The following is a 15,771-nucleotide window of genomic DNA, read 5'->3' on the forward strand; positions in this document are numbered from 1 at the left end:
CGGTTGCCTTTGAAAGTTGGAAACTCAAGAAGGCGAAACATCGATATTCTGCCCATGAGAAAGAGATGCTGGCTGTGGTGTATTGCTTGAGGACATGACGAGTCTACCTGTTGGGTACCAAGTTCGTGGTGAAAACTGATCATGTGACTAACACTTTTTTTTTACGCAGAAAAAGCTGTCTCCTATACAAGCTCGGTGGCAGGAGTTCTTGGCTAAATATGAGTTGGAGTGGGAGCATAAACCTGGGAGGCATAACCAGGTTGCTGATGCCTTAAGTCGGAAAGGCATCGTGGAAGTGGCTGTTGCCATTTCCTCTGTTGAAGTAGACTTCATCGATAAGATTCAGGTGGCAGCTTAGTCGAATAAAGGCTACCAAAATTTGCTTCAACAAGTTCGGGATGGTGTGACCTGAAAATGTTGGGTTGAAGATGGTCTATTGATGGATAAAGGCAATAGACTATATGTCCCTGATGGCGGAAGACTGAGGAGACAACTCATGAGGGAGTCCCATGATTTCCAATGGACGAGACACCTAAAAAGAGAGCGCATGATGGCTTTTTTGTCCCGTACATTCATATGGGCGAAGATGGAGGAGGACATTGAGGCTTATGTCCGGTCTTGCTTGTATGCTAGCAAGACAAAGTGGAGAGACACAAGGAGGCGGGTCTCCTACAACCATTGCCTATTGCGAAGAAGCCATGGGTTTCGGTATCCATGAACTTCATCAGTGGCTTTCCTAAGATTGAAGGTATATCTTCTATCATGATGGTTGTTGATCGCTTCTCCAAATACGCTGTTTTTGTCCCAGTGCCAGAAGCATATCCAGCGGAGACTGCTGCAGACTTGTTCTACCGAAATGTGGTGAAATATTTCGGGTTGCCTTTAGATATTATCAGTTATAGAGATACTCGGTTCATGGAGAGATTTTGGACCTATCTCTTCCAATTGATGGGTTTTGAACTGAAGTTCTCCACAGCAAACCATCCTCAAACTGATGGTCAGACGGAGAGGGTGAATGCTCTGCTGGAGGAGTATCTCAGGCACTATGTGACAGCCAGTCAAAAAAATTGGCTGAAGCTGTTAGACACCGCTCAGTTCTACTACAATCTTCGTCGATCTTCTGCAACAAGATTCAGTCCTTTTAAGTTGGCGACTGGACAACAATATCTTATCCCTCAAGAAGTTGCCTTGCAGAAATCTAAAAAAATCTATCCAGCAGCCTATCGGTTTGCCCGAAATCAGTAGAAAATGCTGGAAGAGGCACGAGACAGTCTCAATAAGGCAACGAAGAGGATGAAGAAATATGCAGATAAAGGGTGCAGGCCATTGGAATTCGATGTGAGGAATAAAGTTCTATTGAAACTGGCTCCTCAAATTTGAAAAAAGATCAACAGTAAGAAGGTACATCGAGGCCTGATTTCAAGATATGATGGACCCTTTGAAGTGGTGAAGGTGAGAAATGTCACCTATCGGTTGCATCTATCGGAAAGGCTAAAAGTATATCCAACCTCTCATGTGAGTTATTTAAAGCTTTTTTATGAAGATGCAGATCCTTCAAGGATTCAGGTGCAACAAGCTCCACCAACAATAAGGCAATAATTTGACAAAGAGGTGGAGAAAGTTCTCGACCACCGAACTTTGGGACACAGCAAGAAAAATAGAAAGATCGAGTATTTGGTCCAATATAAAGGAGAACCAGAGAATGAGGCTAGTTGGGAGAAAGAGACTTCATTGTGGCAGTTTGGAGAGGCAATCCAAACTTACCTGTCACGCCTTCCTCCGAGGACGTTGGGATCCTCGGGTGGGGGTGGTTTGTCACAGTCCCATTAGCTAACTTTTGAGATAGTATGAGCTGATGCCTTTGCCGTGCCAATCTCAAGTGTGCAGAGGCTTGACGGGAGCTCTGCAAAGAAAAGGCATGGCCTGGTACTCGATGGCCAGGCCAAGTATTGGCACCAGTAAACGAGTGCCAAGATGCAGCAGTGCGCAGCACCATGGCATGGCGCACGCAAGGGTGCGCATGGCAGCGCACGCAAAGACGCCACGGCAAGACATGCCGTGCAGCAGGGTGCGCGCGGCAAGCACTGCACCCGTGCGGCAGCACGTGCGTGGCAGCGGGGCGCATGCATGCAGCGGGGCATGCGCGACAACGGGGCACGTGCGGTAACAACATATGCACAGCAGGGGCGTGGCAACAGTGCGCGTGCAAGGGCGTTGGGCACCAGCACGCGTGCATGGACGCGCACGTATGAGCTCGCAAGGGTGCGCAACCTGGCACCCGAGCACATGCAACCTAGCACTTGGGCGTGCGCAGCCTGGGGCTTTGGCATGCAGTTGGCATGTTGGACGGGATTCTAAGTTGGCCGGTGGTTGCCTTCAGTTGCCTTGATCAGTTGCTGTCCAGCACCAGTTTTGGAAAGTTTTCAGCAGTTGACTCCTACCTCCTTGGAGCAGTTTGCCTCCAAACAGATAGGAGACGGTAACAAGTTGGTTCCCAGCGGTTAGGAGAAGTTGTCCACCGCCTATGTATGCCATATTTCCTGGCTTGTAGCAGGCAGGAGTGGGTGAGCATGGGATATTCTGAGAGACTGTGGGCGGGTCTCTATTATCCAGAATTCTATGAAAATTGGAATAAAAATATCTTTGATATTTTCTCTGTGTGCCTTGATATCTTGTCCCCATTCCACTTGGTGTGTGCATCTTATGGGGTGGGGAGTGTTGAGAGACTGAACTAGACAGCAGTCTAGTGCCGCACAAGAGTTATATTCTTGCAAAAATTTTTGGGCGAAAATCAGCGATTAAAACTTCTAACAATTTATGGATATAAATTCCAGAATTTTTCAAGGAATATTCCTGTCCAATTAGTATTTTGTTAGTATCTTGGATCATATAAAGAATAAAAAGTTTTGATTGTAGTTTGAAAGGAAGTGGTATGACCATGGAACACATAGCTATAGTAGTATCAACCTGAATTATATCTGTAGTATAACTGTGGCTTCATGAATTATCAAGTAAAACATTTTTGTGATAGCATTGCTGCGACGTGGGGACTAGTGGCCGACCATTGTTGCAATTTTTATTTCAAATAAACTGCACATGCATTTACCTTTTGGCAACTTCGAATACATTACCAGAAACAAATCATTACTCATTAAACTGAGGTGGTAACTTACAGATACTAACTTCACATGATCAATAGAATCACCCAATCTATTCCAAAGCTCATTGAACAAATCAGTGCACCTATAAAAGTTTTGCAATATCACATCATTTAAAACACATAGTCAAAATGGTAACAAAACAAGATAAAAGTAATCTAATTCCTCTTAAGACTTCTCTGAAAAATGACAAAACAATGACTAAAATTTTACCTTCCATTAGTGTGTATCTCTATAGCATCCACATCATTTCTCTTCAAAAGCTTGGAAGTAGTACTAGGATCCCTAACATATGTTATAGCTCCTGGAATTATTTAAAGAAATTTATATTTTTTATGAGGTATGAGAAAGAAATAGCAAAAATATAAAAAGAAAAGACACAAAAAATAAACATAGCAATAACAATAATAATAGAATACATGAAATGGAACTTAATCTAAATGTTAGAAGGAAAGCAACAATCTTTCTGTCAAGCCACCTAGCCCACATAAGCAGATAGAAATAGTGTCTCTAAAGGAAACAAAGCAATAAATAGGCTCTACCCACTTATTCTGTCATAGGGGCAAACTGAAAAGCACCGCCCACACCCATAGCAGCGTTCTGTTATCACTCCAACCTGCACAAGGCATAAGTCAGCTAAAAAGCAACAGCAGAAGGAGAAGGATAAAAATTTCCAGCAAGACACAAAATATCAACACCTGAAGTTTACCCGATGCATTAGCATTGCCTGCAAGTTCATTTCCAACTGTCACCCTCTCCAATGATATTGCATTAGCAGGGCAGACCACTTCACATGGCCTTGCACAATCTGATGGGCAATCCTCAGGGTCAAATTCTGGACACATGAAAACTTAAGGCTTAGAATATGCAATTATTTTTTCAATATCTCGTGATTATAATTAAACATAGATTATTATATAGCATATTTGGGAAAACTTGGGTAAAATACACACAAAGGAGAGAAGAACAAGAAAGAAAGTTGATGTTAGAGAAACAAAAATAAATGAAACATAGGAAAGGAGAGAGAAAGAAACTAATGGGATGATAGTGACAATGGAAAATATGGACTCCACCAGACAACCGTAGCAACCAATTTTGTTCACAGTCTCCATATCATCCAACTCAATCGACTCCTTATGAGCCAAATAACTAACAAGATAAACTATGCATTATTAGTGCATTTCTGTTATTTTTAAAAGGACTCCATAAAACTCGAACAGTCAACTAAGATCAATAGATTATCTAAGAGTAAACTCAAGTCTAAGGTGAAGATTTAAGAGGTTGATCTAGGCAAATCCGTGCTTTGATCAAGTCAAAAAAATCATCAAATAGGGGATAGTCCACAACCCTGATTTCCAATATTACTGAAAGGGGAAAAAAAATAAAAAAGAAAGACAATTTTATGGTATTATCTGGTAAATCATGGAAGCAAAAGTCCTTCCACAATCAACATGCAAAGATCACTAAATCAAACAAATAATTCCTCAAACAAGTTCCCCCACCTAGGACTCAAAAATTCTACCTAATAGCAACTAAACACTAACCTAAAATTATCTGACCTCCTTTGTAAACCATATATGCTCAAACATCACCTATTTTTAGGAGAATCAGAATTAACAAGCTAGATAAGACATATAAAAAGAATGTGTGTACAAAGAATGTGTGTACAATGAATTATGTCTCCTGAAATGTGATTAAGTTACTTTACTTACAGTTTGAGTGTTAATGCAATAGTTAACACGAGTGATAGACCACAGAAGGCATATTCGATCCCTCTAGCAGTGGTAAAGAATAATTATTTATTTATTTAAATTCTAAGTGAAGTATCATGCAGCACAGGAGGAAAAGAAATAATAAAATGTTTGGACAAAATTATATCTTCTTACAATCAGATAACATCTACTCATTATATTCTATTTTTTTCACAAATTCAATAGTCCATGGAGGCATCACAATTTGCCATGAAAAATGCAGCTTTACAGTTTATTCCCCAAATATCAAACAATATCTAAATATGTCGCTCAAACATAACATTGAAATAACGATAGCTAAAGGGGGAGGGGAAGTTTTGGGATGAAAACCAGGACAGATAAAAGGAAAACTAAGATTAAGCATCAAAATATTTTGCAATTCACCAGCTTTGCGGAAATGAAGGTCTTCTTTGTCATCATTTACACTAATCATCACCCACGGCCTCTGTACTGCAGCAATCGACATGGCAGCATCAATCCCCTCATTCACCGCATTCACCACCGATGCATCGGCAGCACAATCGATACAATCCACTGCAAAATCCCCACCGTCCATCAAACCACCTCCTTTCTTCAAAAATGACAAACCATATTCGTAAACAAATCAAAATTCAGGGTTTTTCTAGGGTTTTTTGAGATTACCTCCAGCAAGAGTGTACACAAGGGATAGGTTCCTTACATCGGCCGCATCCTATGGATTAAAAAGGGGTGAGAAGAAGCCAAGAAAGGATAATCTTCGATAGGGTGTGAGGGTATTTTTTCTTGGGGGGATGAAAGATTGGATCTTTGAAGTGGGTTTACCTCGAAGCTGGCGCCGCAGATGAGCTTGACCCAGTTGCCCCCGCGGAGGGATTCGATCGGAGGTGGGAGGGCGGAGGTCGGGCGGCTCCCGGCGGTGGAGTCCACGAGGGTTTTGATGGTCCGGAGGGACCGCCGGTGGTGGGGCGGGAGGAGAGAAGGGGAGGGAAGAGAAGTGGCAAAGGCGAAGAAGGGAGGAGGCATCGAGCAAGGAAATGGGTTGGGAAGCTCACAATCTTCAGTTGGGATATCGGGATTTTGCTGGGAACGGCCGTTTATTCAGTTAAATTGGTTGACATGGATCGAGATTCATAATTAGTCAATGGATGGCCGTGATTGCATCTGATTGATGCTCAGTAAATGGGTTGAGTACTTCACTGTGCAGGGTCGGTGAATGCTTCCAGAAGTTTCTGCCAAGAAGCCTTCTCAAAAAAAAATAAATAAAAAATAAAAAATAAAACAATCTTTCACCCAACCATCAGTGGCACGTAGATTTTCTAATAAAATCTATTTGCCTAGTGCATGAGATTATACTTATAAAAAAATTAATTAATTTTTTTATTGATCAATCTACACAATGCTGTATCTATTTAGAAGATGAATAAATTATTTTTCTATCAATTAAAAAATAATATTTTTATTTTATTTTTAATATATTCTTAATTTTATAATAATAATATAGTATATTATTATATATAATAAAAATATAAAATATTATATTATATTATTATATATAATAATATTATATAATAAAATATATTATAAAAAATATAAATAGATCTTAATAATTTATTTAAAAAATTGATAATATAAAAAATATAGATAATAAATTTTCAAATCATTTTTTGATACATAAAAAAATATAAATAAATTATTTTTTATCTAAATATTATCTGAAAAATAATTATTTAAAAAAATATAAATTTTTAGATAAATTTTTTATCCTAAAAAAATGGATCCTAAATCTCATATCTTCTTTCATAATAATATATATTTATTAATATTTTAAAAATGACAAACAACTAATCCTAATTATGGGCCCTCTCTCCTAACTGCGCTGGCAATGAAGTCCTCCACAAGTTGCCCATATTTTAGTGGCCTTCATAATTAAGATGCCCATTCCAGAAAATACACTGCAATACCATGTGCCAAGTTCTCAAATGCCGCTTTTAGGAGTTCTTGTAAGCTCCAAGGAGCACCACGACACAAGAAATATTTATTATACTGGGCTCCACCCTCGGCCCAACCCCACATCCACTATAGGCTGAAAGGTACCGGAGTTCGGGCTTGGGTCCTTGCCTGCCTGCCAAAATTTGGGCTTGAGAGAACCACAATATTGAATGAGGAAATGAATATGGCCATGCTCATTTATTTTGGTTTTTTCTGAGGTTCTGGTTGGCCGTATCTTTGTAGAGGTAGGTGGCTAAGTTTAATTGGTTATAAATATAAACTTGGTTTCCCTTTTTGTAGTAAATGATTGATTTCAGTTTTTTTTTTTTTTTTGTTAAGAAGCTAGTGCTTTAGATGGTGAACCAGTGCTTGAACATGGTGGCTTTTGAGTTTTGTAATAAATGTTTTTCCCCAGGCAGTTATCAGCTATTTACTCTCTCTCCCTCTCTCTCTGTCTCATTCATTAAAGTTCATAAAGCAATTCTGGGCTACAATTTTTGATACTGCAAGTGCCTGTCCTCTCAACCTTAATGAAAGAAGTATTCTGTTACAAGCTAACCTCATTCGAAAAGATTAGTTGAAAACTTTCATTTGAAGTTCTTGATCCTAGACCATTTAAAATATAAATGATATGGAACTATATATATATATATATATATATATATATATATATATATATATATATATATATATATATGCATCCTCATAAATTTTAATCTCGGATGCAGTATGTTCAACCACCAAGAAATTGCACCAACAGCTTACTCCAATTAATTTTGAACTTCAGTTATGGGTCTACGAAGTTGGTGGACTTAGAAAGCCAATAAACTTTGCGGTCTTCCTGATGAGCCTTCCACGTGAAAGGCCAGCCCAAATTTGATCCCTGGAAAGAAGGAGACATTATCCTATTTGTCACTTTCCATTACCTTTCAACACGCTTTACAAGCCCCTTCCAGGATGCCTCCTTTCCCTCTCGTTTCTTCCTCTCTCTCCCCCGACAAAAGAGAGCGTCAAAAAGAAGAAGAAAAAAAAAAAGAAGCTAAAAGTCCATGTCAATTGCGACCGCATGTTATGACCAGAAACTGCGACTTCATTTGGACGGTAGTAAGAAACGGGCGCTGGCATGTGGCTGTTAGAAGCCCGGTAAAAATGTGGGGAAAACATGCAAGAAAAGGCATTGGAGGCTTGGGAAAGGCCTAAAAGAAACTTTACCCACGGTGATTAGTGAAAATTTTGGAGAAACTAAGAAAAATCAGGAAAGATGGATTCCTCTGTGTTTGGAGTGTAGTTGGTGGCTTGTTTCTTAATTGAGGACTTATATTAAGATATTTTTTGTTAGGAAAGTGACTACTTTTGCCACTATTTTATCACCGTGAAAACCGGGTCTATAGTGTAAGCGTTTTAGAAGCCAGATAAGATCTTCGGTACTAGTTAAAATAGGATAAGAAGACCTTTGGGCTATGAATCCGGGTCCATAAAGGTGGCGAAGAGGTCGTTGACGTCAACTGGCATCTTTTGCCATGGTGGGTGAAAAAACAAAAGCAGCAGCATAGAAGAGCATGAATCCAAGTGGTACACGTACGGCACCATAGAGTATGATATAGTTGTAAATGGCCGCCATCGGTACTTAAACGGTCGTCAAATAAGATATCCAAGAGCGCAGGCCATACTATATACGGTGTATATTATTTGATGACCATCTGTCCTTTAATACGAGATTATGTATGACTGCACTATAGTTTACATTGCCGAATGCACGCTGCAGACCACTCTGATTAGAAGAAGAGCAGAGAAAGAGAAATAAAATATAAATTAAAAAAGAAAAAAAAAAAAGAAAGAGAAGAAAAAATTATCATAAGATTTTATATGTTTGTAAATTTTTAGTGTTACAGTGAATTTTGCCAGAAAATCTGATATGTGACTAAATAAGAGTCTTATTATATCTCGTAAATGATGTTCAAATCTTAAAATTTGTAAATAAAACCGCAAGCGCACGATGTGCAGAGTAGCACGACCAGCGAGTACGGATCGATCCCACAGAGACTTGGTTTTAAAAATGATTTTCAAATCTATGCTCAAGCGAGCTTTAACAAAAATCGAAAGTCGAAAGTTGTTTGCTAAAGACAATAAGACTAAGGATCTAGGGTTTTTGAATCCACTAGATCTAGATTAGAGAATTCTACCTAGAATTTTTCTTATTGATCCTAATGACTACTCCTCTTGTCTTTCCCAAGCATAGATTATGAAGGGACTAAGGCCCAACGATAACCCATCAAGATTCTTTACAGGGGAGTAGTAACTAGGATCCCTTAGGGTTTTCTCCTCCTATGCACTGAATCAAGCATGAACTATGAAGGGACTCTGACCCAACTGTAGTTCATCAAAAATTCTTGACAAAAGAGAAAGAAAAAAAAACCCTAAGAAAAAGAAAGAATCCTATGTAAAATCCCTACTCATGATCTAGCTTCATCGCAAACCCTAGAAGGGATGCTTAGCTAGACATGATCTAAATCTACTTGCAAAATTTAAATACAGAAAAATAAACTACCCTAATTTCATAAATTAAACTATCCTAATTGCATAAATTTAAACTGCATAATTTAAACTAACCTAATTGCATAAAATTAAATTGTATAAATTAAACATTCTAATTGCAAGAAAAATAAATTGCATAATGTAAAGAGATGAAATTGCATAAAAATAAGATTTTATATATATAAAAAATTTATTACAAAAACCTCAAAGCTCGAGGCTTGAAAAGAGAGCTAAAAACCCCACTATCTAGGGTTACAAGCTTGATCGGAAGGAAGAATACATAAAACAAGGGCCTTTGGGGGCTTTTTATAGGCATTTGGGGGTTATAAGGTTTTCAAAACTTTCGATGTGGGACTAAGAGGTTTTAGAGAGTTGTTAGGGGGGTTTATGGTGCGCCGATGGGTCCATGGTCCACGCGCCTGTTGCTGTGGACCAGGCGGCTAATCAGATCACCAAATCAGTTGATTTTTGATCAATTTTGATCTGATTTGACTCGGGTTTGACCCAATTGAGTCTTCTTTCTTCATTCTTCAATTCCTGGGTCAATTTAACTCCGTTTTGCATAAAATTTGCGCCGTTGGAATCCTCTTTCCTTGTTCTTTCTATTGATGATCTCTTCTTCTGCAAAATATAATAACAAATATCAATTTCTTAATAAAGTTAGATAATTTAGATATTAATTGATACTTTTTATGTCAATTTGTGACATAAATCACACCCCCCAACTTAATCATTGCTAGTCCCTTAGCAATGTACCAAAATAAGATCATAATTCAAAAAGATCCTTCCTTTGCAAATTAATTTAAGATCGAAATTCAAGAAGTTTTCTAGTATTACTAAGTAATGAGCTTCGAATTAGAATTGGTAGTCGGTCTACTTAGAAGCTTTCTTAGAGTACACTTAAAGTTTTATAGCACTTGTGTGAGTGATAACTAACTTAGTATTTCAGTATTAACTTGTACAGGCCAATTGTATCATTTTTCATAACTTAGTTTGATTAATTTTCTATACACCCCAGATTAAACAAAGAACTAAGGTAGCTTTCACACTGTTTTTTTTTTTTTTTTTTTTTTTTTTGCTGAGCATCCTGGCCTTCCCACCACCGTTTGACGCGAATCTCAACACTTGACTTAGGTGAAGAGACCCGGTTACTAGGCTTAGGGCAATCCACATTTACTCTGTGTTTTGCATTTTATTTCAGGCAGGTAGCTCTTTCCTTAAATTCAAATTTCTTCAATTGGGATGTAGAGAAAATTATCTAATTTAAATAATACTCAAATCCTTAATTGACCTTACAATTAACACCTACTTTACCTTGTTAGTGTGCATGTGCAATTGGAAGTGCTAATAGTCTTTAAATGACCTAAGCCACCAAGAGTCTAACCAGCTAATCTTCTCCGTGACTCACTACATTAGCAAATACTTTCTAACTTACTCTTATTTCTTTTATAGATTAATTTATTTCATATATATATATATATATATTTATTTATTTTTTTTTTTTACATAATATATTAAATGCAAGAAATAACTCATAGTGGAAGGAAAAGGAAATGATAACACCTGATTTTGTTCAAGCTCTCCCCCCAACTTGACCGACATTGTCCCCAATGGAGTTTATCTAATTTAATTGTCCTAAGCAAACTGAAAACAAAGAAAGCATTAGAAATTAAATAAGCTGGGTTGCCTCCCAGAAGCGCTAAGTTTTATGTCTTCAGCCAGACCAAACCTCGAAGCAACTTAATCAGAATAAGTTGGTTCATAAAGAACCATGGCATCTTCAATAGTCTTGACAGGTAATTCCAAGAATGGTTTTAATCGTTGACCATTAACTTTAAAGATAACATCATTACTTGGGTTTTCAATCTCAACAGCTCCGTGTGAAAAGACTTCCTTTACTAAAAATGGTCCTGTCCATCTAGACCTAAGCTTTCCTGGAAACAGATGTAATCTAGAGTTATATAAGAGTACCTTTTGTCCGATATTGAAAGTTTTTCTCATAATTGATTGATCATGAAATGCTTTGGTTCGTTCCTTGTATATCTTTGCATTTTCATAGGCTTCATTTCTAAGTTCTTCTAATTCATTCAACTGAAGCTTTCTATGGTTTCCAGCGTCGTTCAAATTTGTATTTAGTTGTTTGATGGCCCACATGGCTTTGTGTTCTATCTCAATAGGCAAGTGACATGGTTTACCAAACACAATCCTATAAGGAGACATTCCTAGATTGGTCTTGAAAGCGGTTCGGTATGCCCAAAGTGCATCAATTAATTTCAAAGACCAATCCTTTCTATTGGCACTAACAGTTTTTTCCAGAATTTGTTTGATTTGTCGGTTTGACACTTCAACTTGTCCACTAGTTTGAGGATGATATGGTGTGGTCAATTTGTGGGTGACATTATACTTTTTCATCAATGTTGCAAAAGGTCGGTTACAAAAATGGGTTCCCCGATCACTAATGATTGCCCTAGGAATACCGAAACGGGAGAGAATATTTTCTTTAAGAAACTTAATGACCATTTTGCTATCGGGTGTTCTACATGCAATTGCTTCTACCCACTTTGAAACATAATCAACTGCTACTAGAATATATTTATTTCCAAAGAAATTTGGAAATGGTCCCATGAAATCGATTCTCCAAACATCAAAAACTTCAACTACCAAGATTGGGTTGAGTGGCATCATGTATCGCTTGGTGATTCGACCCATTTTCTGACATTGAGCACAACTTTTACAATATTCATGAGCATCCTTAAACAAATTGGGCCAATAAAAACCACATTGGAGAACCTTAGCAGCAGTTTTCTTAGACGCGAAGTGACCCCCACATGCTTGATCATGACAAAAAGATAAAATATTCATGACTTCGTTATCTGGGATACACCTTCTAATAATTTGATCAGGACATTGTTTAAAAAGATAAGGATCATCCCAAATGAAATACTTCACTTGGGTAAAGAATTTATATTTATCCTGCTTAGTCCAATGAGAAGGTATCTTACCTATGGCTAAATAATTTACAATATCAGCAAACCAAGGTTCAGTAGACACAGACATGAGTTGCTCATCTGGGAAAGATTCATTGATGGGTGGTTCACTAGATGGTGCGACTGGAATTCGGGACAAATGATCTGCTACAACGTTCTCAGTGCCTTTCTTGTCCCTAATTTCTAGGTCAAATTCTTGAAGGAGCAAAATCCATCTGATTAAACGTGCCTTGGCATCCTTCTTTGCTAGGAGATGTCTAATGGCTGAGTGATCGGTGTAAACAATGGTGTGGGTCCCAACCAAATAAGATCTAAATTTCTCTAAAGCAAAGACAACAGCAAGGAACTCCTTCTCAGTTGTGGTATAGTTAAGTTGCGCATCATTTAAGATTTTACTTGCATAATATATCACTCTAGGTAGCTTATTTATTCGTTGACCTAAGATTGCGCCCACAACATGATCGGATGCATCACACATTAATTCAAATGGTTCCGACCAGACAGGAGGATGAATGATTGGAGCTGATACAAGTGCATTTTTTAGAAATTCAAAGGATTCCAAGCACTCATGAGTAAATTCAAATTTGGTATCCTTTGCCAAAAGATTAGTCAGTGGACGTGCTACTTTGCTAAAGTTGGCAATAAACCTTCTATAGAATCCAGCATGACCTAAAAATGAACGTATTTCTTTCACAGATTTAGGTGGTGGAAGACTTGCAATTAGATCTATTTTGGCCTTGTCCACTTCAATCCCCTTTTTAGAAATGACATGGCCAAGAACTATTTCCTGTTTGACCATAAACTGACATTTTTCCCAGTTGAGAACTAGGTGCTTCTCCTTACATCGTTCTAGAACTAATTGCAGGTGATTCAGACACTCGGAGAAGGTTAGACCAAAAACAGAAAAGTCATCCATAAAAATTTTTAGAAATCGTTCTATCATATCTGAAAACATGCTGATCATGCATCTCTGAAAGGTTGCCGGTGCATTACATAGTCCAAAGGGCATTCGTCTATAGGCAAAAGTACCAAATGGACAGGTGAATGTAGTCTTTTCTTGATCTTCAGCGGCTATGGGGATCTGGTTGTAACCGGAGTATCCATCAAGAAAACAGTAAAACTCTTGTCCGGCTAGTCTTTCCAATATTTGATCAATAAATGGCAAAGAAAAGTGATCTTTCCTTGTCGCAGCATTCAACTTTCTATAGTCTATACAGACCCTCCATCCCGTTTGGGTCCTAGTTGGGATAAGTTCGTTTGCATCATTTTGGACCACTATTACCCCAGATTTCTTGGGTACTACTTGAACTGGGCTTACCCAAGAGCTATCAGAAATAGGATAAATTATTCCACTATCTAGGAGTTTCAGAATCTCCTTTTTAACTACATCCTTCATAACTGGATTAAGCCTTCTTTGGGCTTCTCTTGTTGGTTTAGCCTCTTCCTCTAAGTATATTCTATGTTGAACTATAGAAGGGCTTATTCCTTTGATATCTGCTATGGTCCAACCATTGCTTCCTGATTTGCTTTTAGAACTGACACTAACTCCTCCTCTTGCTTGGGATCTAGGTCTGATGCAATAATTACAGGCAAAATTTCTTTGGGTCCTAGATATGCATACTTGAGATGTTCTGGGAGGGGTTTCAGTTCTAAAATGGGTGCTTCCTCTATCGATGGTTTAGGTGATGGTTTCACCATCTCAATGATTGGTTCAGTAGGAAGTGTCGATTCCTGATTAATCTGATTTTCTTTAAGTATTTCATTGACATCCTCAGACTCATGGATTAACCAGGGGTTAGACTCTAGGTCGACTTCATCATCACTAATGTCAATGGATTCATAAATACCATCTTGGACTACATTGACATCAGCATGAGAAGAGGATTCCTGTTCTAAGTTAAAAATATTAAGCTCAATGGTCATATTCCCAAAGGATAACTTCATTAGACCATTTCGACAATTGATTTCAGCATTGGCCGTAGCTAAGAATGGTCTTCCTAAAATGACAGGTATATGTCCTTTAGGATTCGCAACTGGCTCAGTCTCTAAAACAATAAAATCTATAGGAAAAATGAAATTTTCAACCTTTATCAGAACATCCTCGACCATTCCCTTAGGGATCCTGAGAGATCTATCGGCTAACTGTAATGTGATCCCAGTAGGTTGAAGTTTTTCTAATCCTAGTTGTTCATACACCGAATATGGAAGGATATTCACACTAGCTCCTAGATCTAGCAAGGCCTTTTTTATATTGGTTTCTCCAATAACACAAGAAATTGTTGGAGCTCCAGGGTCCTTATATTTAATTGGCACATGGCTAGATAGGTATGAACTGACACTTGCAGCCAAAAATGCTTTCTTTGGTACATTAGTGGTCCTTTTCCTAGTGCAAAGATCTTTTAAAAATTTGGCATAAGTTGGAACCTGATGGATTATATCTAAAAGAGGAATATTAACTTGGACTTGTTTAAATACCTCTAAAATTTTGTCTAAATGTTCAGATTTATTGGATTTCAGTCTGTTTGGAAAAGGAGCTCTAGGACTTTTAAGTACTGGACTAGGTGAATTTTCAGTTTCTGATGCTTGAGGTTGAAAGGTAGTAGTTTTAGAAGGTGACTCGGCAGATGAGTCATCTATATCATCAAGTGCAACTACCTTATTGTCTATTTGTTTTCCTGATCTTAAGGTATGAATGGCATTTACACCATTAACTTGGTTTCCTTGTTGGGGTCGTGGACCATTTTGGTTCCTAGGATTTGGCTCATGTTGGCTAGGTAACCTACCATGTTCTCGTTCACTAATGGTCGAAGCCAGCTGACTTACTTGCATTTCCAAACGGGCTATAGCTTGGGTGTTATTATTTATGAGTTGACCCATAGTTTGCATAAAGCTGGTATGTGTTTTCATCATGGCTTCTAGGCTTTTCTCTAAAGAGGTAATTTTCTTGTCATTATCATGGAAGCCTGGCGGGTTGTTCATCACTGGGTTGGACCTTAGATTTTGCTGATTGAAATTTGGATTACCTACATTAGGATTCTGGGACCATGAGAAATTCGGGTGATTCCTCCAACCTGGGTTATATGTGGGTGCATAAGGATTGTTCAATGGTCCTTGATAGGTGGCATTCACCTGTGCACACTCATTCGAGTAGGAACATTCTTCTAAGACATGGTCTGGTGCATTGCACCCTTTACACATGGGTGCAGATATTTGATTTACATTGGCTGGTCTCTGTAATTCTAAGGCTTCCAATCTACGTGTTAAGGTTGCAATCTTGGCCTCTGATGCTAGGGTTGGTTGAATTTGATGCATTCCTCCTCTTGAAGGTGTAGTTTTATCAGGTTCCCTAGTTGTTTCCCACTGTAAATTTTT

The 15,771-nt window shown here is 38.1% G+C and overlaps 1 protein-coding gene across 6 annotated transcripts in view; it reads right to left on the minus strand.

Annotated features, from left to right (window-relative positions):
- Window positions 1-5,979, minus strand: part of LOC105039951 (uncharacterized) — a 36,405-nt gene extending 30,426 nt beyond the window's left edge. Inside the window, exons 1-7 of one of the 6 annotated variants that reach the window (XM_073250613.1) lie at window positions 5,711-5,979; window positions 5,552-5,600; window positions 5,294-5,443; window positions 3,857-3,993; window positions 3,705-3,774; window positions 3,372-3,462; window positions 3,174-3,243 (exon numbers count right to left, since the gene is read on the minus strand). In XM_073250613.1, the coding sequence (XP_073106714.1) occupies window positions 3,174-3,243; window positions 3,372-3,462; window positions 3,705-3,774; window positions 3,857-3,993; window positions 5,294-5,443; window positions 5,552-5,600; window positions 5,711-5,911 (768 nt within the window). In that variant the 5' untranslated portion in view covers window positions 5,912-5,979. Of the gene's footprint in view, window positions 1-3,168; window positions 3,244-3,371; window positions 3,463-3,704; window positions 3,775-3,856; window positions 3,994-5,293; window positions 5,444-5,551; window positions 5,601-5,710 lie in introns of those variants that run through there. The other 5 variants (XM_073250612.1, XM_073250616.1, XM_073250615.1 and 2 more) reach the window with 5 other exon arrangements.
- Window positions 5,980-15,771: the final 9,792 nt, after the last annotated feature.

The sequence above is a fragment of the Elaeis guineensis genome, chromosome 1 (genome assembly GCF_000442705.2).
Source record: "Elaeis guineensis isolate ETL-2024a chromosome 1, EG11, whole genome shotgun sequence".
NCBI lineage: Eukaryota > Viridiplantae > Streptophyta > Magnoliopsida > Arecales > Arecaceae > Elaeis > Elaeis guineensis.